This window comes from Nymphalis io, chromosome 26 (assembly GCF_905147045.1).
Source record: "Nymphalis io chromosome 26, ilAglIoxx1.1, whole genome shotgun sequence".
Taxonomy (NCBI): domain Eukaryota; kingdom Metazoa; phylum Arthropoda; class Insecta; order Lepidoptera; family Nymphalidae; genus Nymphalis; species Nymphalis io.
In genome coordinates, this window is record NC_065913.1 from 3,998,999 (window position 1) to 4,023,638 (window position 24,640).

Below are 24,640 nucleotides of genomic sequence, written 5' to 3' on the forward strand. Positions count from 1 at the left end.
GTAAATGTATATTTTATTATTTAACTATGCACTTAAATGTATAAACTTAAGTAAATCATTGATTTTAATTATTGTTAATTTTAAAACAATTTTTATTTTCATCATTTTAATATATTTTAATATATGTAATATTAATATAATTATTTTAATGTACAATTGGTATGATCTGTATTTAATATTAATTACTTATTAACAAATATATTTGCGTGTATATCGTGGGCGAAATGTATTAGACTTATAAAGAAATTATAACATCTGTAAAACTATGTTTAATGCAAATAAATGATGATTATTATTATTATTAAAAGGAAATTTATACTTCATTTATTTTATAAAATGAATGCCCGAAGGCTTAGAAGAAAATGCGTTCAGGTCTGTTTAGATAATCTGTGCCACCGGAAAAAAGTCAATATTAAGTTAAATAAGAATGCACAGATAATATAAAATATTTTAATACCAGATTTCAATTGGGCTCGTATAAAAATATTTACAAACAATTTATAGGTCTTCTGTACTCCATTTGTAGACTTCTTCCTCTTGAGCCTTTCTCTTGCTTTGCTGATCAAAGTACTTCTTTTCGTAGCCATTAGAGCGGTCCACACCATCCCACCGGTATCCTGGTCGAATATTAAAACGATTTGGCGGGAAATTGCCTTTGTATATTGGTTTCTCTGAAAAAAAAATTACTTTAAATTACTAATAATATATTGTATATTTATAAACTACCTCGTTAGTCTACTAGCCGGTTTAAAAAACCGTAAACGAGACGAGGCAAAAATGGCTTTATTTTTATATATAAAATTGATCAAGGCATCGTTATATATATATATATATCGCGAAATACCAGACTGCCTAACGCTCTAATAGCTTCGGCTGGTGGTCTGATAGACTTGAAATTTAGTAGTTTACTACTTTCCCCCTAGACGCTCACTAAAAACGGATTTTACGAAAATTTCGTCTTTAATTATTATTAAACTCGTAAGTCAGGACGGTCTAGCCATATGTATAAAACTAACCTTCAGTTAGAATATGGCTTATTTTGAAAACGGTCGAGTAATATTTAGTTTTTTATTCTCACCGGGTCCTAATTCTCCCTTCTCTCTCTTCTTCTCTCGTATGTACTTCAGCATGGGATCCCCGGCCCGCTCGACGTCGCGCAGCTGATCTTCAAGGTCACGGTCGTCTTTGTACCGAGCTAGAGGTTTAGACGCTTCGTGTATGAAATCTTGGACCGCTGCTTGCTGATCTTCGACTTGTTTAATCCTGGTCAGTCAGAATTGTTACGAATTAATACATATATAATTACTGTACATTTTTTTTTATTAAATAAGCCCTTATAATTAAATTTTGTCTACATATCCTTGGTTATAGCCTACTTGTATTACATAGTGGCTTTGTGCGAGCTAAACTCTCTGCTACTACTACTATTATTGTTGTATTGTTATGTTATATTATGTTAGCCCGGTGTAAAGGGTGAATGAGCCTGTGTGACTACAGGCACAAGAGACGTAACATCTTAGTTCCCAATGTTGGAGAAACGGTTAATATTTTTCACAATGCCAATGTCTATGAATGGTGGTGACCACTTACGATCAGGTGGTCCATTTGAGACGTCCCCCTCAAAAGGTTAAACAGGCTACCTAGTATTTTTAAACTCGATTAAACATAAGATGATAACTGGTGGTAGGGCTTTGTGCAAGCCCGTCTGGGTAGGTACCACCCACTCATCAGATATTCTACCGCAAAACAGCAATACTTGTTGTGTTCCGGTTAGAAGGGTGAGTGAGCCAGTGTAATTACAGGCACAAGGGACATAAAATCTTAGTTCCCAAGGTTGGTGGTGCATTAGCTATAAGCGATGGTTGACATTTCTTACAATGCCAATGTCTAAGGGCGTTTGGTGACCACTTACCATCAGGTGGCCCATATGCTCGTCCACCTTCCTATTCTATATAAAAAAAAAAAAAAAAAATATGAGGACAAAATCATGGTAACCTAAAAACATTTCAAAATATAATTTTATCCATAGACAATTATATTTTACCAATATAAAAAAATATATTTTATTAGTATAATAATGCATTATATTTATTACATTTATATATAACATTACTATTTTAATAAAATGAAGTATCCAGTAGTTATACTACAATAATGGGACAAACTACCAGGCTCAATTATAACGGGAGCAGTCTAGTAATTTTAAATTATCAACATTTTATATTTTCTTACAAAACACAAAAAATAATTAAATTGAATTCAAATAGATATATATAACAGTAACAGCCTATGAATGTCCCACTGCTGGGCTAAGACATCCTCTCCCTTTTTGAGGAGAAGGTTAGGAGCTTATTCCACCACACTGCTCCAATGCAGGTTGGTGGAATACACATGTGGCAGAATTTCAGTGAAATTCGACACATGCAGGTTTCTTCATGATGTCTTCCTTCACCGTCAAGGATGAGATGAATTATAATAACAAATTTAGCACATGAAAATACAGTGATGCTTGCCCGGTTTGAACCCACGATCATCGGTTAAGATTCATGCGTTCTTACCACTAGGCAATCTCGGCTTGTATAATATATACAAATATACTTACAATAAATAAATTAATAATAATTTAAAATTACTACACTTGCATAGATAGCAATAAACAACTTCATCGTACCCTTTACTCCATTTTTTATATTTCTCATCCAGCTCTTTTTGTCTTTCCGCTTTTTCTCTTTGCATCTGTTTGTCTTGTGACGTATCTCTTTTACCTGAAATTATTATAATACTATATATTATGAGCTAATCAATATTCAAATTTTAATACGATACATTTTTGGCATAGTATTTGATATCACATGATAATAAATATTTAGTAAAAGTTTATATATAAATACATAGTGCCGAAGTTGTACAAAATTCAAAATGTAGCAACTTTTTCACAAAGTTGCACAATGCATCTAATTTTGACTCTAATTTTGTTATCACCATTTGCTTGCCCTAAACCTATTCAGTAGCAGTCGCCCTGTAAACTATAAGAAAATGCATTTAGCAGATACTTATGTCTAGCCACTATCTGATAACTCTTGAAGTTTACCACTGGGTAGGGTTTGCGCAAGCAGTAATACTCAGATTTTTGTGGTCCGGTTTGAAGTGTAAGGAAATAGCATCTAAGTTCTCAAGGTTGGCCTTTAAGTAAGTTACCTAATTTATCATACCAAATATAAAATTCTGTTTTACTTACTTTTCCGTGACACAGCTTTGGCATTTCTACCAGACATTTCATCTGTCATGTGCTTAAATGCCTCCTCTTCGCGTCTCCTGAATGCTCGGTTCTCTTCTTTCAATTGACCAGCGTCTTGCAGACCAGCTTTCTTGCCTTCTAAAGTTTTTTCCATTTTCTTATTTGATGGTGGGGGCTCATCGTTTCTATAATCTCTTCCACTATGATTCTTGCTTTTTTCTCTTCTTGGGGGTGACAAATCAGAATCACTTTCATTTCTCTCTGTCCTTCTATCTTGCCTCTGAAATTGATCTGATCTTTTATTCTTAGGTGACGCACCTCTCCGTTTATCAAAGTTTTTTCTGTCGTTATTTTTATATTTATCATACTTGTCTTCTTTCTTTCTTCTTCTAGGAGAAAGATCTGAATCCTGCGAATAAGATTTTGGTGATTGACGTCTTGATTTTCGAGGAGGTGATAAATCAGAGTCGTAATCATTACTTCTTGGTTTGTATGATGAGGTGTCAGAATTAATTTTTTTTCTATTGTTTTTGTCTGGCGTATGAGACCTGTTATTTGTTCCATTGGGTGAAGTTTCACGACTTTTAGATCGTCTTGATTGTGTATCATCAAAATTGCCCCAACGGGATGGTTTCCTTTCTCTTTTAATTTTATTATTGCTAGTTTTTCTTGGTGGAGATAATTGTGTGTCATAATTTCTATTTGCTGTAGAAGTTTTCTTTTTAGGTCTTTTTCGTGGAGGCGATTCATCTGAGTCATCATTTTTGTTCATCCAACTGGAAGAATTTCCTCTTCTTTGAGGGCTTCCCTCAATATCTCTTTGACGATTATTTCTATCTTTGTTTTGTACTGACTTTTTAGAATTTCTAGGTGGCGAGGGGTCTGAGTCGTAATTTCTATTTTTAGACTTATCGTTTCTTCGTGGTGGACTGACATCACTATCACTGTCTTGGTTGCCCTTAGAAGTACTTTTTTTCTTATTTTTCTCTGAGTTTTTTCTCGGAGGTGACGGATCGGAATCATATTTTTTATCATCCTCTGAATCGCTGTACATTTTCCCGAATACAATCTCATTTTCTTTCTCTACTTCTTTATTATCACGTTTAACTTCTTCAATTTGTAATTTACTGTTAAATCCATCATCCTGTAATAGAAATATTAATAAATTATTTTATTAATTGACCTAAATTGATATACATATATATGGCAGATTCTTATGTCTGGCCACTGTCTGATAAGTCTTGAAGAGCGCGAGTGGGTTGTAGGGTTTACGCAAGCAGTAATATTCAGATTTTTGTGGCCTGGTTTGAAGTGCAAGGGACATAACATCTAAGTTCTCAAGGTTTTATACCATTTTTATTTTTTAAACCATTGATATAAAGAATAAAAACAAATATGGAGACTTTATGGAGTTAAATTCAATATCAAAGAAGTTTCTTTACTCCCCCTTTGATTAGAAGAGGTTACAGGTGCACATAAACAAAATTGTCATTATTAATACCATATAATAATAATATATAATATAAAAAAATTAAAAATAATATATATATATATTTTTTTAATTGTGCATTGACAACCTTACCAAAACTACAAAGAATACAAAAAAGAAAATCAAATTATTATATAATTATGACTAAATATTTTTTTTTCATTATTAAGTATATTTGTAACATTTTTTTTTTACCTGATTAATTACTCTCCATTTGGAAGATGTTTTAAAATCTTCTAACTTCCTGATTTCTTCGGGTCTCTCGTCAATGATACCAACTACCTGAGGTGCATCTTCACCCTCATTCAATATGTCCAGTTCGTCACCACCTAGCGGGCGTAACTTAGTGAGATCTAAGTCATCGTCAATTATTTTAAATCTGAAAATCAATTATATGAAATAAATTATAAATTTATGTAGTGATAACATAAAAACATATAAGATACTATGTCAATTTATTTTAATAGATACACCTCGAGTTGTCAAGTCGTTTAGTTTAATTCTCCATTTTGAGGAGAAGCTTATTCCACCACACTGCTCCAATGCGGGTTGGTAGAATACACATGTGGCAGAATTTCCTCACAATGTTTTCCTTCACCGTCAAGCATGAGATGAATTATAAGCACAAATTAAGCTCATGAATATTTGAACCCACGATCATCGGTTAAGATTCACGCGTTCTAACCATTAAGCCATCTCGGCTTATAACAGAAGTAAATCTAACTTAACATTTTACAACTCCAGTAAAAAGTATTTTGAAACGATATATTAGTCATAAGTAAGTTGAGTGACCAACTAAGACATTTTTGTAAATTTGTTAATACTCTCATACAATTAAAACTTAAACAAGAACATTTGATAATATTTTTCTTTAAAACAATGGATAGAAAAATAATATTGTGAAAATTTGTTTGCTATTAGACATGTTAAAAATGGACAGTCTAAAATTATTAGTGAATTATTTATTTAACAAAAAAAAAAAATTAAATATTCTATAAAAAGTATAAGGTTTATTATGAGATAAGTTTTAATTATTTTGTTCCCATGAAGTTTTTTAATAACTCACTCAAGGTCTATTATTACAGTAATTCTTGGGCAGCTATGGTTACTTAATTAACTAATTTAAGCATTTTCTAGAATAAACGCTGGAAATTTTAGTGGAGACATAGAATTCTATAAGTTTCTACTATTTTTTATCACAAATATTACAATCAACTGTTAATAAAGATTAATACATAATTTTTAAAACATAAACAAAGTGTACCCTTTTCCTTTCACAAGCTTTTTCTTTTTTTTCTTCTTATCAGATGATCGACCTGTTAAATATTTCTGTAAGTACGCCTTTTGATTTATCGCTGTCGACATTATTTATTTATTTATTTATATTTAAAAAAATAAAACCGAGGAATAATCACGTCAATAACGCGTTTAGTAATTTCAACATGACGGAAAGAATTCACTTTTATGTTGACGTTTCTAATGATGTATCTTAAACAGATTATATATATAATTTTTGTTAGTTGAATGCGAGGTATTTAGTAGATATTTTAATTGTGTTTATTTCATCAATTTATATTTGTCTATCCAACTATTGGCACTTAAAGACTATAATTTTAAGCAACGCCAAAGAGAAAACTAATGAGGAAAAAACAAATGAATGACTGTTTTCAAAACTCAAAAGTACCAGCTAAATGAATTTATAAATTTGAATTTGGAATTCTTAACCAAAGAGGAGATATTTCAGATCAAGGTGGTCAGTACGACAAAACGCTAATTACATATGTAAGGACCTAATATTTTGTGTTATTTTTTTCCAAAACACTTCACAATTAACATATTTTTCATATATTATATAAAAAAACTATGAAAAATAATTACCAGACAAAGGTATTAAAGGTAAGGATAATATTTACTTTTTTAGTAAGTACCTATAAACATATATATTTGTGATTATAATTCATCTCGTGCTTTACGGTGAAGGAAAACATCGTGAGGAAACCTGCATGTGTCTAATTTCACTGAAGTTCTGCCACATGTGAATTCTACCAACCCGCATTGGAGCAGCGTGGTGGAATAAGCTCTAAACCTTCTCCTCAAAAAGAGGAGAGGAGGCCTTTAGCCCAGCAGTGGGATATTCACAGGCTGTTACGGTACCTATAAACTTAAATTATATAATTTATATTTGCATTACCATTTAATTACTAAGTTAAAGTAAATAGTAAAAAGATATTGGCTCAATAAATATTTTAACGAAATAAACAAATACTAATTTAATACTACTTTATTATGCGCACAGAAATATTGTGCACGTTTCTTTAATCATTAAAATGTAATGAATTATTCTTCTGCTTAATAATAATAAATTCTTATTATATTTATAAATTTAAAGTATATATAAAAGTCTTGATCGCTCCGTATTTTAGATAAATCAGTCGCTTGACCTTTAGTCCGACCAACACAAATCATGCATACTATACATGTCATTGATACGAGTGTAAAAAACCATGCCATTGATTTGTTAACATATCATTTTATTGAGACAAAAATATAAGAACATAGATAGAATAAGAAGAAATCAGCCCCTATAACACTTGAAAGGTAAAGAAGTTAGTTTTTTCATAACTGACTCAATTAATATTAACTAAATACAATACCTATCTATTCAGAGGTAACTTGCTAAAGAAAACTTCCAGAAAAGGTATTTATGGCCATATACACATAAAAAAGACTATTACTTCATATATGTTCGATAAAAACTCTATAAAACATTTCTATCGTCTAGACGGGTTTTAGAAAAGTAACTGAGCTTGCTCTTTTGTTAGAATTGACATTCAAATTTGTTAACTTTACGATTCAAAACTTGTCAAAGTCTATTTAAATTAAAATATAAGGTAAGTATTTTAATTATATTTGATTTGAGGCTCAGCTCAATATGTGTTAATAGGTATACAATAATTTAAATCGATTTAATTTTCCATACAATGAATAATTTAAAGATTTTTCTCTTGACTTTTTTAGTGATATCATTTATCAGTTAATTTTAAACATTCGATATTTTTATTTTATTGGTTCAATTATGAATTTGAGTGTTGCAAGCATTAAAATAGAGAAAAATAATAGTCATAGATTTTTGCAGCTTCGCTATTTATTAGCAATAATATTTAACATCACATTATTACATGATTCGAAGATGTATGGTAGTAGGAAGTGATAATTTAACGTTGGTTGTCATCTTCATCGTCTTGTTGTCTCTGTAAAAAAAAAGTTTTAATTAGTAGACGCTCGATATTATCATTTCTTGAGGCATTTTAATATTTTATTTTATATTTATAATAAAAATTTGAAGAGCCGGTTGGCGTGGTTGGTGGATGCTTGCCTTTCACGCTGAAGTTTGTAGGTTCGATTCCCACCCAGGACAGATATACGTCTGTTTGTCCTGAGTCTGGGTGTAATTATCTATAAACGTGTGTATTTATAAAAGAAAAATAGTATATGTAGTATATCAGTTGTCTGGTTAGTACAAGCTCTGTACAAGCTTAATTTGGGATCAGACGGCCGTGTGTGAAAAATGTCCCAGGATATTTAAAAAAAACATATTATTTTTTAATAATTTCCAATATGTTGTACTTTTATTTAAGGTATAAAGAATGGAACATATAGAACTTGTATGGCGTAGGTGTCAGATATAAAAAGCTTGCTTCATACCAAATTTCATCATAATCGGTTCAATGGTTTACCTGTGTAAGCGTAACAAACAAACAGACAGAGTTACTTTCGCATTTATAATATTAGTAGGTATAGAAATATTATTATTGAAAAGCCGAGATGCCACTGAACTTTCATGTGCTTAATTTGTGATTATAATTCATCTCGTGCTATACGGCGGAGGAAAACATCGTGAGGAAACCTGCATGTGTCTAATTTCACTGAAATTCTGCCACATGTGTATTCCACCAACCCGCATTGGAGCAGCATGGTGAAATAAGCTCCAAACCTTCTCCTTAAAAAGAGGAGAGGTCTTTAGCCTAGCCGTGGGACATTCACAGGCTGTTATGGTTACGGTATAGAAATATTATTTTTTAATTTATGTTTCTACATATTTACCACTTTATACACAATGGTAATACCGCAACAAAATAAAATAATTACAAGTAATAAATGAGTCTAATGTGATTATGGAACGAAATATTAAGATAGAAATTAAAAAAAAAAACTCTTACCAAGTAGCCAGGGTTTCTGTATTGCTTGTATGTCGTATATCCATCGGTCTATAAACAAAATCATAGCTTAGTAAAGTGGTTTATAAGATCAGATAAAATGTAAGAATATTGTTGTTAATTCAATTCTTCGTTGAACCAACTGGGTACATATTTCGAAATCCGTTCAGCCATTTTAATTTAAAGTGTTAATTGCAGATACAGATCTATCGCAAGATAAAAAATCCGCTATGTGTCTCCTATCTTATGTTACTCTCCCGTGTATAAGCAATCACGTCCATTTTGTGAAATTTTAATTTTGTTGTTTAGGTGACGTCTTGTCAATATTATGATTTAATATGTTTACGTCTAATAGTATTACATTACAACATGCACTCACTTATCGAGATATACGTAACTAATAAGCTAATTTAAATTACAATACAACACTTTGATTAACTTAAAAAAAAGGTGACAATAACTGATTTGGGTTATATATTAAAAGGTCTTCAAAATAATTAGTAAAATATATATAGTTTAAGCTTTAGTACAGACATACTATATGTAATAATATTTACCTTATCGCCGTAGTAAGTCTGAAAAATAATAAGCGTATTTATTAAACCAAAGGCATAAATATTTGAGGCGGAAATTTGTCAACAAAATATTTAAAAAAAAAATATGGATACAATATTCACAGGAAGTTTATTTAAGTCTAGTTTGGATCAGGTTTTATGTAGTAATTGCTTACGATACAGAAAAGAGTTCTTATTTTATGGCTGATATCTCTTTAGCCCATTTCACACATTATGTTCGGACTTGTGCCGCGATACTTTTTTTATGTTTCGTCAGAGTTCGACAGTTTGATCAAACGAAGAAACAGTCAACAAATAAAAGAAGAAGTATGTATTATATAAATAATGATTTTATATTGTAATATATTTAGTAAGAAGTATCTAGCTTACCCTGTCACCGTAGTAGGGGGTCTAAAAAAAACAATTGCTGAAGTTATTATAGCACAAATACAACTGAACACTCTTTTTCTCTTTTACTCCCTGACTCATATAATCTAATGAAACTGTAAGTGCACACAACCGGAAAGAAATCAAGCGCAGTACCAACGGCTATACGCGCATTCCGAACCACGGCAGTGAAACACTGTCATCTACATAACCATGGGATGCTACTGAGGATGTTGGATGTTGACGGAAAACTTAAATTGACAGAAAAACCATACCTTTTAATTTAAATTTTTGAGAGTTTGTGTCACCAATTTTTATTAAAAAATAAAATAAAATATTTACCTTTTCTAATTTAAAAATATGTTTTCATAAATTTTCTTACCTTATCACCATAATACTGGGTCTAAAAATTAAGGAATGGTCGTTTAAATTTATGAAATTATCTTTGTCTATATGATAAAGGATATATACATAGATATGTATAGTATTTTTATAGGTAGTGGAACATTTATTTACTAATTAGCAATTTTAGTTAGTTACCTTGTTACTATAATAAGGGGTTTAAAATACATAATGGGAAATTACATATATAGGTAAAAAATCTGTAATAATAATTTGCTTCATCGTCTAATATGGCTTATATATAATACAACACATATTTAACAAAATTCAACGATAAACTGTGTTAGAGTTATTATAGAATACAATTGCGCAGATACAAGTTACAACTGTACTCTCTCTCTGCATACGACTATAGAGTTCTTATAACTGGGATGCTACTGAGGACGTCTTGACAGAAAACTTAACTATTTGATATATATGAATATATTAGGAATTATGTCACCAACCAAAAATCTTAGTCGAAAATATATAAAAAAAATAGCTGCATATATTTGTTATACTGACTCAATTTATTTATCTTAGCATCTTATATCATATGTTTAAAAAATTGTACCTTGTCACCATAATACTGGGTCTGAAAATGAAAGAGGAATATTAAAAAAAAATAACGGCTATTATATTCTGCCTAAACAGTAAGTTTGTAAGCTATTTTTTAATTTAGTGTTTTTAAATTCAATAGAACTTTATTTTTCAAAATATAACAAACAATATTTTGATATATATTATTATTTATGTTTACCTTGTCACCGTAGTAAGGAGTCTAAAAAAAGAAATAAAGTATTATATAATTTAATAGTTTAAAGTTCGAACTTAGAAATGACAGAATTTTTTGATATGTTTTTGTATGTACATATTACTATTAATAATAGGCATTTTACTTAGGTTGTCAAATAAGTACGAATATGTTTTTAAATGTTGAGAACGCGAATGCGCCCAAGTTTTAAATTGTCAACATTAAAATACATTAAAAAGCGTCGTTGATATTATTATAAATAAAATAAGGATGCATAAAGAATAAAATAATAATTGTTTTTGTTACCTTGTAATAACGGTTAGTGTAGTACTGTTAAAAGAAAAATATAAAATTATACTCATTTGTATCATATTTAATTTTAGAACAAAGTAGGTTACTAAAATGATATTTTCTTTATACTATTTTTGGCATTCTTTTTATAAAACAGTGTTGTTTTTTTTTAAATAGCTCTATGTTTTTCGCCATTTCGCCATCTATTAACTGACAATCTGATGCCCATACACACTATAGCCATTTTATTTTTTTACAAAAACTGTAAAACATCGCTTGCACAATATACAATTTCGCAGTGCAACCGAGTCCGGGGTGTCGAAAAAATCAACAAAATAAGACTTAAAAAATAATTTAACTTACATTATTGTAGTAGCCGTCGCCATAACCATAATACGGCTGCAAAAATAATAATAACACAATCAATAAAAAAAAAACAAGAAATATCTGAGATAAGATAAGGTATGAAAAAAAAGCAATCATTATTAAAATTTGCGACAAATGTATATGATAAGAACATTTTTTTTGCTACTCTAACATCCAATTTTTTTTTTTTACAATACCATAACACTAAAGCTTGTCTATAGCTAGCAAACAAAAAAAAAATAGAATAATCGTCTGTTACGTCTTTGTCCATTTGATTTTTGATTGATTTGATTAGAAATTATTTTAGAATGATGCATGATTTATGAAATCATCTTTTTTTAAAATATGTGTATAAAATATTTATTTAAATATGTTCCAAATTCAAAGAACATTCTCGCATTTTTTATACTCGAAAAGTGTAGGGATTTAGAGACCAAAATCTAATGGAGAGCTTTACACGATAAAACATTAACAAGATAATATTTCACTATTAAAAGCAACTTTGAATGAGTTGCATCCTTAAAAAATACCCGTGAAATTGAACCCGTTTTTTTAACTGGTAACTGCATTTTTTCACTTAAAACTGTTTTGAGAGAAGAAAGAAATTATATCTTACCGTGTCGTAATAATAAGGCGCGTACTGTAAAAATAAAACAAATATATAAACAAAAAAAAATATTTTAAATAGTTTTTATATTATATCAAATATGTAAGATAGACTATATATTTAAAAAAATGTCTTACGTATCTGAAGCCGAGGGTCTAAAAACAAAATTAACTATTTTAATATCGTTTTAAAATTTAAAGTATAATTTAAAAAAAAAAAAAATTACGTACGCCTAGGTCGTAGGATTTTCCATAATACTATAAATAAAGATATTACAGGTTAATATTTTAAACATAAGGGTTATTTTATTGTAATATGCAACATTAGAATATTAACAGTGAATAATTGTAACACACTAGCTGCCCGTTCTGACTTCGTAATGGTGATATAAGATTTTTTTATATACTCCTATGTATTAAAAAAAAACATGGATAGGGATCACAGTCCACCTACCGTATCCAGTTTTTACTACCCAAACAAAATTACATCAAAGCATCTTTCCTCTGCGTTTTTAAGAAGGTTTAAAGGTTTAAATGGTGGGCGATATCTGGATATATATCAAGGCCTAGGTCAGCCGAGGGCTAGCCAAAAACAATACCGACAGACCAGGCGAAACGGATGCTTCTCACGGCAAGCTAGCGCAATATCTTCATGAAATCACAGGCTATCTGAAGCCAGCTTTACTCAAGCTTCGAGGCCTCGATTTTTGTCACATCGTTTTCGGATGTTTTTTTATAAAACCAGAAGAGACTTGAGCAAATAACATTTGTTTTTGTTTTAATTTAAAGCTCTGTAACGCACTAATACAGCGACTTAAGGGCGTAAATTACTTGAGCGAATACTTTTCTACTGTTAAAAGTGCTGTTCTATAAGGATTCACTTCATTATTGATTCGAAATGTTATATACTATTATGATGCGGATATTATATTATTTTTTATTCACTTTCTGACAGAACATTAATTTCGTGGAAATGCAAATGCAAATTTGTAATATATGTAAATATAGTAATTAATAAAATTTGTATTATAAACTTACCGATCTCTCGGCCGGGACTGGTTCTCTCTGTTTAAAAGATTATTAATTATAAAAAAATATAAAATTGCGCAATTACTTAGACTATACAATAATGTTAACTCACATACGATATTCTCAGGGGCTATGTAATAGAATACATAAAAAAAAAAAACATTTATAGATAGCTTTACTGAGATCTAATGTCATGTTTGTCTTAGGATTTATTAATTAGTTATGTATTAAACATAAAGTAAATAAAAAAAGGGTTTTTTGCTTACTCCCAAATTTAGATGTTTCTGTAAAATAATTAAAAAATATATCACTTTACATAAAATTTGTCGAAAGATTTTTGTTTGCAAGCCCTTCTGGGTAGGTACCACCCACTCATCTGATATTCTAAGTAAGATAACTAAGTAATGTTGCGTTCCGGTTTAAGGGGTGAGTGAGGTTATGTAACAAACAAGGGACATAACATCTTAGTTCCCAAGGTTGGTGGCGCCTTGCCGATATAAGGAATGGTTAATGTTTCTTACATCGCCAACGTCAGGTCGTTCATTTACCCGCCCGCCTAACTATGATAGAAAAAAAATTCACCGCCCGCAAATGACCCACTGCTGTCCTAGCCACCATACATTTCGACTTTTTTGCCGTTTTTGTAAATCGCTATGTAAATAAATGTAAAATCATATGTGACCGAATACCTTACATAACAAGAGTTACATTCCTTAGTTACACTTTGCAAATTGAAAGAATATGTCAAAATTCTAAATTTAAATCAGGTGAAACTGCGAAGTGCAGCTTATATAATATGCTAAAACCTTCTCCGAAACGCACTGCATCTTCTGATTTAAGTTTTATGCATATTTCGACAATAGTTTTATCAGTTAGGCATTACAAAAATCGTCTTCTTATTTATTAGGAAATTTTGCAGCTGGGAGATATTATTGATTATATTTCTGATTATATTTCTGCTCGGAGTAAGAATTCTAACTGGTGGTAGAGCTTTGTGCAAGCTCGTCTGGGTAGGTACCACCCACTCATCAGATATTCTACCGCAAAACAGCAGTACTTGGTATTGTTGTGTTCCGGTCTGAAGGGTGAGTGAGCCAGTGTAATTACAGGCACAAGGGACATAACATCTTAGTTCCCAAGGTTGGTGGGGCATTGGTGATGTAAGCAATGGTTAACATTTCTTACAATGCCAATGTCTATGGGCGTTGGTGACCACTTACCATCAGGTGGCCCAAATGCTTGTCCGCCTCCGTATTCTATAAAAAATAATAATCGTTAAATTATAATATAAGTATTTATTATCTGTGATGTACATAGTTGATAAATTAATAATAAATAAATTAAGGAACTTACTGCAGGGGTAGCTGAAGCCACGGCAAAACAAAAGCCAAGAACGACCAGAACTTTCATATTTGCTGTTTACTATCACCGAACTTACTACGAATTGTGCAAAGATATCCTTCCTTTTTATATTGATATTTTCATTCCATGGCGAATATTTTAAAATGGCGGCCTTGTTTGTTAATTAAGTGTAAAATTTTACTTGTTCACGAATTAATTTTATCGTTTGATAAATCTTAAGGTTAATTGTTAAAATGTCGTTTTCATCGGAAAATGTTTCATTAATTAAAAGTTTGTATTGTTAATTACCCCCGAGTTAATTGTTACTAGGAGCCGAGTTCATCGCGCCAATCTTAACCAATGATTGCGGGTTCAAACCCAAGGTAAGATAAGGTGAGGTACCAATGAACTTTCATGTGATTAATTTGTGAATGTAGTGGATGAAAATTTGCCACATCAAAGAAAGAGGTCTTAGCCCAGCAGTAGTAGGACATTCACAAGCTGTTCCCAGCAACAGAGTAGAATGACATAGGCTATTATCTAAACTACACCATCCAAGCTGTATTCTTATCATTTAACAAATGATCATTCTTAATGGAATAAGCTCCAAACCTTCTCCTCAAAAGGGAGAGGAGGCCTTAGCCCAGCAGTGGGACATTAACAGGCTGTTACTGTTACTGTACATTCTTAATTTTAAATTCTGGATAATTAATTATAATCGTCAAATTATGATTATTAAGAGATTAGAATCTGTAGAATCTGTGAAGTAAATAAGTAATATTTTAAAGTCTAATGCTTCATTGCGATTTTGCTGCAATTTCTCTTTTTACTATTTAGAAGAAAGTTATTAACACCAATCCAACGCATTATTTCAATTGTATTTTTATTTAAATGTATTTAAAGGCTGTACAATGAACTAATAAATAAAACTATAAACAATTTATAGAAAAAAATAATAATATTGTAACGTTCAATAATAGAAACTTGTGGAATACCCATGTTTAATTTAGTTAAAATATTGATATCTATATGCCTGTGTACAAAAACAATTTTTTTTAAAATCAAACGTTTTTTAAAATCTCTTTAGACAGAAACTTTATTATTATAAAAAATATATTTTTTTGTAATGACTAACGGACAAAATTCTTCACCAATATACCAATATAAAAAAAAAATAGTATACCACAACAGTAACAGTAAACAGTAACAGCCTGTAAATGTCCCACTGCTGGGCTAAGGCCTCCTCTCCCTTTTTGGGGAGAAGGTTTGGAGCTTATTCCACCACGCTGCTCCAATGCGGGTTGGAGGAATACACATATGGCAGAATTTCGATGAAATTAGACACATGCAGGTTTCCTCACTATGTTTTCCTTCACCGAAAAGCACGAGATGAATTATAACAGAAATTAAGCATATGAAAATTTAGAGGTGCTTGCCCGGGTTTGAACCTACGTTCATCGGTTAAGATTCACGCGTTCTTACCGCTGGGCCATCTCGACTTCTTATAGTACAAGAATAACAAGCTTTATATATAATATTATTATATAAGTAGTTACTGTTAATTAGTGGTAGAGCTTTGTTCAAGCTCGTCTGGGTAGGTATCAGTCGCTCAACAGATTTTCTACCGCTAAACAACAGTACTTGTTATTGTTGTGTTCCGGTTTGAAGAGTGAGTGAGCCAGTGTAATTCACAAGGGGCATAACATCTTAGTTCTTAAGGTTGATGGCGCATTGGTGATGTAAGCGATGGTTTACATTCTTTACAATGTCAATGTCTATGGGCGTTGGTGACCACTTACCATCAGGTGGCCCATAGGCTCGTCCGCCTACCTGAATTATTAAAAAAAACTCTGCTGGTTTACGCGGCGCGGTAAAACTCCCAGTCGGCATGATATTTTCCGACATTTTCAGCAATCATCGTCATATTTCAATTCACACAAAACCTTCATTAATTACACCTAAACCTTCCTCATGAAACGCTCCGTCCATTGGTAAAAGTGTAAATCCGTTAGAATAGTTTTGGAGTTTATCGCGTTCAGACAGACAGACCAACGCTGCTTACTTTGTTTTGAAATAATTATTGATATAACAATTTAATTCAATTACTGTTAATTGTTTCCGGCTTAAATAATAGATAATTTAATATTTGAGTGATCATATTATATTAATGAACTACATTGGCGAGTCATTTTATAATATAAATTACTTATTTATTATATTAGTTCCCAAGGTTGGTGGAGCATTGGCGATGTTATTCGCATAAGGAGTGAAAAATCATTTAAAAAAATGAAAGTGCCCGCATTCTTTCTTCTCGGGTCTGATGTTTTTTTTCCCAAACCGGTGGTAGATTTTTGACCACCAATAACTCAGTGTAATGCATATTATGAATAAAAAATTTGATATAGACTTTGGAGCAGGAAGTTGTTGGAGTGCCCGCATAGGCGGGCCGGCCGTCAGAGCGTCACGGTAGCATGCGCAGGCGATCCTGTGGCGCTCCTCGTTAAAACGGGAAGGGTACCGCTGGTTTTTTATTGGGTATTCCGATGTTCGGAGCGCCTTGGACACCGGCGAGCCCCACATACCCCCCTCCCCACTGTTCCCGTGGGGGAAACGCGTCATGCATTTTTACAGCGATAAAATAAAAGGAGGTTGTTAGAGTTATATGCAAATGTTTGATTATTATTTTAGTTTTTTTTTCTGTATGATGATGATAATAGTTTAATTTTAAGACCATAAAAGTATATAATGATGTCTAATGAAATCTCCAAAATTATTTTAATCTTAAGATAAAATAGATTTATCCAAATTCTTAAATGATTTCTAATCAACCTTCTATGCAAAAAATAAAAATATGGTACAAACTATTGTAGTGACATGTTTCATGTTGGCTAACCGGTATATGTTTATATATAACCTGAACGATCCTTTATATAATCGTAAGCAGTTTACTTCATTTAAGAAGACATTTTGAAAAAGAAAAACATGTCTTTAAAAATGGACAGATACTATATTAAAAAAAAACGATATAGTTGATAAAAAATGACAGTTTAAACTTTAATCTTTCTTATGATTTAATTGTAAATTTGAAGTCGAAATTATGATAATTTATAATGTATGTTTAGAAATACTTATTTATGTACTTCACGTAATATATTTAATAATTACATATTTCTATATAATAATAAATAAATAAAATATAATCGGTTTCAGAGCGTCATTGTTATTGCTTGGTAATAAAATTAAAAAAAAAGTTTTCCCGCGCATATATAAAAAAGAGAACTGAACGACTGTCATCGAATTAACAATATATGATATTTTGTTTTAATTAAATTGAAAATATCTCATAAGTTTATTATATTAAAGATATTAAAATTAAAAAATAATAAAGTTTATTACTTCTACTGGTGTATTTATTATGTATAATGTAATGTAATAATAATAGGGGATAAATAATAGTCATAAATAAGCTGCAGTTTTACTATTTATTTTAGAGAAAATACAGATATATTGAACGCGCGGTCTGTTGATGGGTGGTAGTCAGGACGTTGATAGCTTAACGTTGGTTGTCGTCTTCGTCATCTAGTTCTCTCTAGGAAAAAAAAAAAATAACAATTAATTAGGAAATATTAAAAAGTCATTTGTCGAAGCACTAAAAATATTAATATATTTTTATAAATCTTCTCTCTGACATCCAATATCCAGTAACATGAAATTTCGTTCAGTCTTTATTTATTAAATATTTAATTAAATTTATAGCAAGAAATAAATTAAAATTATACTTTAAATTTTGAAACCGATTGATCTCATTAATTTCTTTTACTTGTAATATTGGCAGAATTGGCGCTCAACCAGCGTAGATATACGCCAGAAGAAGAAAAAAAAAAGTTTTGACATCATAATGTATTATTTCTAATATTAGTGCTTTTTAGACAAGAAATATATTATTTTAATATTTTTTTTACTTACCAAGTAGGGTTGGTGTGCGTACCCCTGTTTGTAATAAGTATTCGTATATCCTTCACCCTGTAAAGGAGAATACATTTTAGTAAAATAGACTAAAAGTCGACCACAGCATAAATTCTCCTACGATTGCCAGTATCCAGTATTGGCTGTGAATATCCCACTGCTGGGCTAAGGTATCCTCTCCTTTTTTGAGGAGAAGGCTTGGTGCCACGCTGCTCCAATGCGAGTTGGCAGAATTCACATGTGGCAGAATGTCAGTGAAATTAGGCACATGCAGATTTCCTCACGACTTTTTCCTTTGCCATCAAGCATGAGATGAATTATAAACACAAGTAAAGCACATGAAAATTTAGTGGTGCTTGCTCCAAATTATAGCGTTTTGATATGTCGATGCCAATAAAGGAGCTATACGGTGAGAACAAATTCAAAAGTCATCGCTGACCACGATCGTGGAATGTCAGTATGTGATGTGCGATATTGACTTTAAAAAATATATGACACATTATAAAACTTAAGAAAAAAAACCGACTTAAAAAAACCTGTAAATGTATATTTAGAGGTTTAATAAGTATCCTATAAACTATTCATTGGGAGCAACATTTTTTTTATTACAGTTCTTATATTGTACTACTTATGTAGTACGAGGTATTGGTTTGTATAAAAAGATGTATAAACAAATAGCTTTTTTCTAAATTTTTAATACATTGTTTAACTAAGGTTTTGGTCTATAATACTTACATCATATCCGGTTCCATAGCCGGTTCCATAAGTCGGCGCCTATATAATATAAATGTAATTAAATAATTAGTGGTAGTATATAATGCTGAAGAGTTGTTGTGTGTAGGAAGGCGTTAATCTCAAGGCAAATGTGCCAACGAATGGTATGAATTTTGACGAGCCGTTTGGCGTGGTTAATGGATGCTTGCCTTTCACGCCGAAGGTTGTGGGTTCGATTCCCACCCGGGACAGATATTTGTGTGCATGAACATGTCTGTTTGTCTTGAGTCTGCGTGTAATTATCTATATAAGTATGTATTTACAAAAGAAAAGTAGTATATGTAGTATATCAGTTGTCTGGTTTCCATAGTACAAGGTCTGTACAAGCTTAATTTGGAATCAGATGGTTGTGTGTGAAAAATGTGCCAGGATATTATTATAATGGTAAGTGATCACCACACATAGACATAATAGGCGTCGTAAAAAATATAAACGATTCGTTACATCACCAATGTGCCACCAAAAAAGGAACTAAGATGTTATGTTACTTGTGCCTGCAGTTACTCTGGCTCACTAATCCTTACTTTCAGTCTTTTTTTTAACTGCATAAAGCCTTTCCACATTAACTTTAGTGAAACAAAAAAAAAAAACTTACTCTGTATGTTCCCTAAAATTAATAAATAAAGAGGCTTATTTAGTCAATCATTCTGATTATAATTAATTAATTATTATATAATAAAAAATAAGACTGATTTAAAATTATGTTTTTCGTTTTTTTCTTAATATAATTAACTGATATGACCCAAACGTTATATTTGTGCCATTTTTCATGATTATCGGTCAAACATTGTTGAAATCTATTCATTTCAAGCATATATTATAAGCATTAATTTTATACATATATACAAGCATTAATTTTATACATATATCTATATCAATAAAATGGTGTTGGTTATATAATGATACATTTAATAAAATAATAATACATTTTTTCCAAGGGTTTTTTTTTTTTTTTTTTTCTATTGAAACTTAGGTCGTGACTCATAATGCGCATAATCAAGGTCCATCTTTCAGTGATTCAATGGAAGGCAAATGTTGTTTTAATAATATTGGAATGTGGATGAGCAAATGGGCGACCTGATGGTAGGCGGTCACCAACGCCCATAGACAGTGGCATTGTAAGAAATGTTAACGATCACTTACATCGCCAATGCGCTACCAACCTTGGGAATTAAGATGTTATATTACTTGTGCCTGTAGTTACTCTGGCTCACTCACCCTTCAAACCGGAATACAACAATACCAAGTAGTGCTGTTTTGCAGTTGAATATCTGATGAGTGGGTGGTACCTACCTAGACGAGCTTGCACATATTGCCCTACCACCAGTAAAGTAATGCCGGATTATCCATAACTTACTGGACAACCTGTATATTTACATTATTACTTTACCTTGTCACCACCATATGTGCCATAGCCCTGGTTGAAAGAAAAAAAAGTTAATAATATATTCATTTAAAAAAACAACAGCTTAAATGAACTAATCATGATATTTGAAAGCTTTAACAAATTCTAAATAGTTTGGGAGATTCTACGAAAAAAAATTCAAGCATAGAAAAGAGTTTATAATAATTCCTATAAAAAGGTTTGCTTGTTTTGATATTTGGGGCGAGTCTTAATATACTCAGTCTGAAATTGGGAATCCACTTAAGGGCTCAGAAAACGTGCCTCGTATCTTGGTTTGGACGCCGAAGGAAGACATAGTGGGCTGTTTATTACTTCGTCATAACGGACGGGTTGAAATGAACACGGGACCTCGATCCCGATGCCGCACGGATACAGTGTCTGTTTACTCTGTACCCTTATAAGTTAATGTTGCCAGGTGTAATTTTATCGTCGGGGTCATTGAGGGTGTCTTTAGGACGCCTATGGTTTGAATTGGTGTGTGTGTGTAGTGTGGCTGTGTGAAGGTATATATTGTAATAGGAATTTTGGTTACCTTGTAATAGCGGTTGTTGTCATAATACTGTTAAGAAAAAAAAATACAACATTTTATTTGTTTTTATTACATTCGAAATTTAAAAGTGAATAACTGAAAGAAATATTATCAAAGGACCAACACATCTTGTAACGTTCTGCCAAATTAACTGGAGTATTTTTTGATAAAATTTCAGATTTGAACCACGGCTCGTGTTCTGCTGCTTCGCAAGTTACCCTAACTATGTAACTCGACCTATGCGAGGCTGGTAGCGATCATATTATAACTATATCGATATAATATAGACACCACCAATCTGCAATACTTAGTATTGCTACATTCAAGTTTTAAGGATGAGTGAGCCAGTGTAACTACAGGCACATGGGGCATAACATCTTAGGTCACAAGGCTGGTAGCGCATTAATGATGCAACGACCGATATTAACCACGGTTAATATATGTAACAGTGCCGTTGACGATGGGAGGTGATCACTAACCATGAGGTAGCCCATTTGCCAGTCTGCCTAAATATTTTAAATAAAAAACAACTTCGAAATAAGAAATTATAATACCTTGTTGTAGTAGTCACCAGTGTCATAATATGGCTGCAGAATAAAAAGAAAATTTGTAATTTTTTTAAACAGATTGAATAATTATTACGAAACGCTTTAATCGAAAATATTTTATTAGAAACAAATGAAATTCGCAAACAAATGTAACAATGACAAAAAAAGTATTTTTCACAAGCAAATCTATGGTTTCTATGTCCACTTATGGCTGTACATGCTTTACTGGAAATAATTAAAAAGCTTTAAATCTAAACAGTAGAATGAAAATGAGATCTATCTTACCGGTCTGTAGGTGCCGTAATAATAGGGCGAGTACTGAAAAGAATATTAATCATGAAATTAAATAAAAAATACACATTAATTTATTTATTTGAAATAATTAAAGCAATTATGATGATAATTCTTACGTATCTGAAGCTGAGGCTCTGAAAAAAAAAGAAAAAATTACTATTGGTTCTAAATTTAAAGAAAACTAATTGTAAGATAATATGTATACTTACGCCTAAGTCATAGGATTGTCCATAGTACTATAAAAAAAACAGAGAATTGTTCTAAATGTCACAAATATTAACGGCCTTATAAACGTTGTTCAGTGGGTGTTTAGTAAAACTACTTTTATCCCTTTCTATCATCATTGATTCATTATATGAAAGAAGAAACACAGCATTGTTTAAATATCAACCTCTAATCAACATTTATAGGTAAAGCCGTAAAGTTTTTAATATTATATTAAAATTAATGACGTAATTGGAATGTATATATATTTTATTACTTATATATTTATTTTGTATAAGTTTTTTGTGTTGGTCTTATCAAATTCTTTTTAATTTTTACTTATATTGTTAATCTTGATACTTAGAATAACCAAAAATATCTTTGTCTACATTTCATATGAATGTTGTTTTATACAGTTAATTAGTTTTAATAGTTTCTTATTGTATTTATTATTGGCTGGTTAATTAATTTGGAACATTAATATAGTATGTATGAAAAAACTTACAGATCTCTGGGCAGCATTAGGGTTCTATTAAAAAAAAAAAAAGTTTAGTCACTTTGAATAATTATTGTGTAAGTTGATACGAAAATCACGGGGACGAATTGAAAATAAAATTTAATTAAAACGGTATCAAGTTTTACTCTGTTATTGTCAAGTTTGTCTACGATTCTAATTCTTTAATAAAAAAAAATATAAAATATGTTTTATCTTACTGAGTGGCCGAGTTGGGTTGTATGTTTCTGAAAAGATTAATTGTAGAATTAAGATAAACTTCTGTAATAAATATGTTTTAATATAGAAGAATGCATAAATTAAGATATTCATAAACTGATATTACTATCGTTCAAATTCAAGAATCAATTTTTTTCAAAAAAAAAAAATCGATATCACGACGTTCGATTTTATGAATTCCAATTTTAAAATATTAATAATATTGGACAATTACAACAGAGAAAAATCACATTTTTAAGCGTCAGTATTTCATAGACAGTTTTTTTTTTGCTTTAGGTACTGCAGTTTTAGTCCGCAATAATTCCAACGTCTATTTGAAAGAAGATTCAAAATTGTCTTTTGGTTAAATAATAATCATTATGTAGTTATAAAATTAATTTATCCTCAATCCAGTACATAATATTATTGATAATAATTACATAAAGATTAAATGTATATTGATTGATATGACATATAAAAAAAGACGGTATCTTAGAAAGTATTGGATTAAGGACAAATTGAAATTAAAAAAGGCAGTTTGATATTATTTTTCAAATTATTTTTGCTTGATTCTGTACTATGATTGCAATTCACAAAAATTTAATTATAAAAAAAATAAAAGACATGTCATGGGTACGATTGTGTTTTTTAAGTTTATATTACACGTTCTATTTTGTTTTTTTTTTTAAATAATATGTTAAGTTTTCATTTTAAGTGAAAAAATAAATTATTTAAAATTAGAAAAACGAATCTTTGAAAAATAAATCAAAATCCATCTTATTAAGCAAAAAGACATAAATAAAAATATTTACTTTATCATTGTCGACTAGCTAAAGATAAAAAATAAAAAATATATATTGTAGTAACTATTTTAATATACTTCTTAATCCTTTTTACTACTATTTTTTTTTACTTACTTGTAAGCGGACACTGTTTAATTTTCTTCGGGCTAGCTGTAAAGCAAAAATCCAATGATTTTATTATTGGTTGTCATAATATATATTAATTATTAAAAATAATTACGAACCTGTTCTTGTTCCTGATCATCCGGCTGGTCTGGCTAGAGTAATAGAAAGTTAAAAATTAACCACAGATAAAAATATCTTTGATAGTTACTAAAATGAATATAAAAAATTTTTAAACGGTAAATCTGTTATTACTGAGTTTTAATAAAGTAAATTAATCTATCTTTTTGTCATAAGTCTTTTTATATATTAACAATATTTTACAAACAATAATTATTCTATTTTAGCATAAAAAACAACGTGGTGATCATCTTCGCTTATGAATTTTAATGTATTAAAAAAAAACTTACTGCAGGTAAAGCCAAGGCCACGGCCAAGCAAAAACCGAGAACGATTAGAAATTTCATGTTGACCGTTTTGTATCACCAACTCAATACTAATGCTACCAAAAAGCCTAGGCTTTATATATTGCTTTTTTTTCTCTGTGACGAATATTTCAAAATGGCACCCGTGTTGATTAATTAAGTATGAAATTTGACTTGTCGACAAATTAACGTTATCATTTGATAATGGTAAAATTTATCGCTCTA

At 30.7% G+C, this 24,640-nt stretch overlaps 3 protein-coding genes across 10 annotated transcripts; all 3 read right to left on the reverse strand.

Moving 5' to 3' along the window:
* Positions 1-436: 436 nt before the first annotated feature.
* On the reverse strand, positions 437-6,164 carry LOC126778472 (BUD13 homolog). Its single transcript, XM_050502055.1, has 6 exons — positions 5,992-6,164; positions 4,923-5,106; positions 3,239-4,382; positions 2,672-2,765; positions 1,079-1,263; positions 437-671 (listed from the first exon to the last, which is right to left on the reverse strand). The coding sequence occupies exons 1-6, from the start codon at positions 6,090-6,092 to the stop codon at positions 499-501; spliced, it is 1,881 nt and encodes a 626-aa protein (XP_050358012.1). The 5' UTR covers positions 6,093-6,164; the 3' UTR covers positions 437-498.
* Positions 6,165-7,854: 1,690 nt separating this feature from the next.
* On the reverse strand, positions 7,855-14,779 carry LOC126778600 (uncharacterized). Of its 4 annotated transcripts, XM_050502284.1 has the most exons (16): positions 14,666-14,779; positions 13,579-13,596; positions 13,425-13,442; positions 13,322-13,348; positions 12,515-12,541; positions 12,422-12,439; positions 12,294-12,317; positions 11,675-11,710; positions 11,327-11,350; positions 11,027-11,047; positions 10,841-10,861; positions 10,268-10,288; positions 9,889-9,909; positions 9,502-9,519; positions 8,948-8,995; positions 7,855-7,978 (listed from the first exon to the last, which is right to left on the reverse strand). In XM_050502284.1, the coding sequence occupies exons 1-16, from the start codon at positions 14,720-14,722 to the stop codon at positions 7,943-7,945; spliced, it is 435 nt and encodes a 144-aa protein (XP_050358241.1). In that variant the 5' UTR covers positions 14,723-14,779; the 3' UTR covers positions 7,855-7,942. The 4 variants fall into 4 exon arrangements, with proteins under 4 accessions (XP_050358241.1, XP_050358243.1, XP_050358244.1 ...); XM_050502286.1 differs by lacking the exon at positions 13,425-13,442; XM_050502287.1 differs by lacking the exon at positions 10,841-10,861.
* Positions 14,780-18,116: 3,337 nt separating this feature from the next.
* LOC126778595 (probable peroxisomal membrane protein PEX13) lies at positions 18,117-24,550 on the reverse strand. 5 transcript variants are annotated; one of them, XM_050502275.1, is made up of 16 exons: positions 24,401-24,550; positions 24,113-24,145; positions 24,003-24,038; positions 23,898-23,915; positions 23,088-23,114; positions 22,879-22,902; positions 22,379-22,405; positions 22,286-22,303; positions 22,161-22,193; positions 21,882-21,914; positions 21,331-21,357; positions 20,784-20,810; positions 19,989-20,000; positions 19,355-19,393; positions 18,620-18,676; positions 18,117-18,242 (listed from the first exon to the last, which is right to left on the reverse strand). In XM_050502275.1, exons 1-16 carry the CDS (start codon positions 24,455-24,457, stop codon positions 18,207-18,209), a joined length of 504 nt encoding a protein of 167 aa, XP_050358232.1. In that variant the 5' UTR covers positions 24,458-24,550; the 3' UTR covers positions 18,117-18,206. The 5 variants fall into 5 exon arrangements, with proteins under 5 accessions (XP_050358232.1, XP_050358234.1, XP_050358233.1 ...); XM_050502277.1 differs by lacking the exon at positions 23,898-23,915; XM_050502276.1 differs by lacking the exon at positions 19,989-20,000.
* Positions 24,551-24,640: the final 90 nt, after the last annotated feature.

Bases quoted from the DNA above. Each gene is read 5' to 3' on its own strand.
- LOC126778595 (XM_050502275.1), bottom strand. From the start codon at position 24,457: ATGAAATTTCTAATCGTTCTCGGTTTTTGCTTGGCCGTGGCCTTGGCT. The intron at 21,915-22,160 runs GTAAGATAGATC...TTTATTCTGCAG, and splicing joins ATTACGGCACCTACAGACCG to CCATATTATGACACTGGTGA. The intron at 20,811-21,330 runs GTAACCAAAATT...TCTTTCAACCAG, and splicing joins ACAACAACCGCTATTACAAG to GGCTATGGCACATATGGTGG.
- LOC126778600 (XM_050502284.1), bottom strand. From the start codon at position 14,722: ATGAAAGTTCTGGTCGTTCTTGGCTTTTGTTTTGCCGTGGCTTCAGCT. The intron at 9,910-10,267 runs GTAAGAAAATTT...TGTTTTTTTTAG, and splicing joins CCCAGTATTATGGTGATAAG to ACCCCCTACTACGGTGACAG. The intron at 7,979-8,947 runs GTAAGAGTTTTT...TTTTTTTTACAG, and splicing joins ACAGAAACCCTGGCTACTTG to AGACAACAAGACGATGAAGA.
- LOC126778472 (XM_050502055.1), bottom strand. From the start codon at position 6,092: ATGTCGACAGCGATAAATCAAAAGGCGTACTTACAGAAATATTTAACA. The intron at 2,766-3,238 runs GTAAGTAAAACA...TAATAATTTCAG, and splicing joins CAAAGCTGTGTCACGGAAAA to GTAAAAGAGATACGTCACAA. The intron at 672-1,078 runs GTGAGAATAAAA...TTTTTTTTTCAG, and splicing joins GAAGGGAGAATTAGGACCCG to AGAAACCAATATACAAAGGC.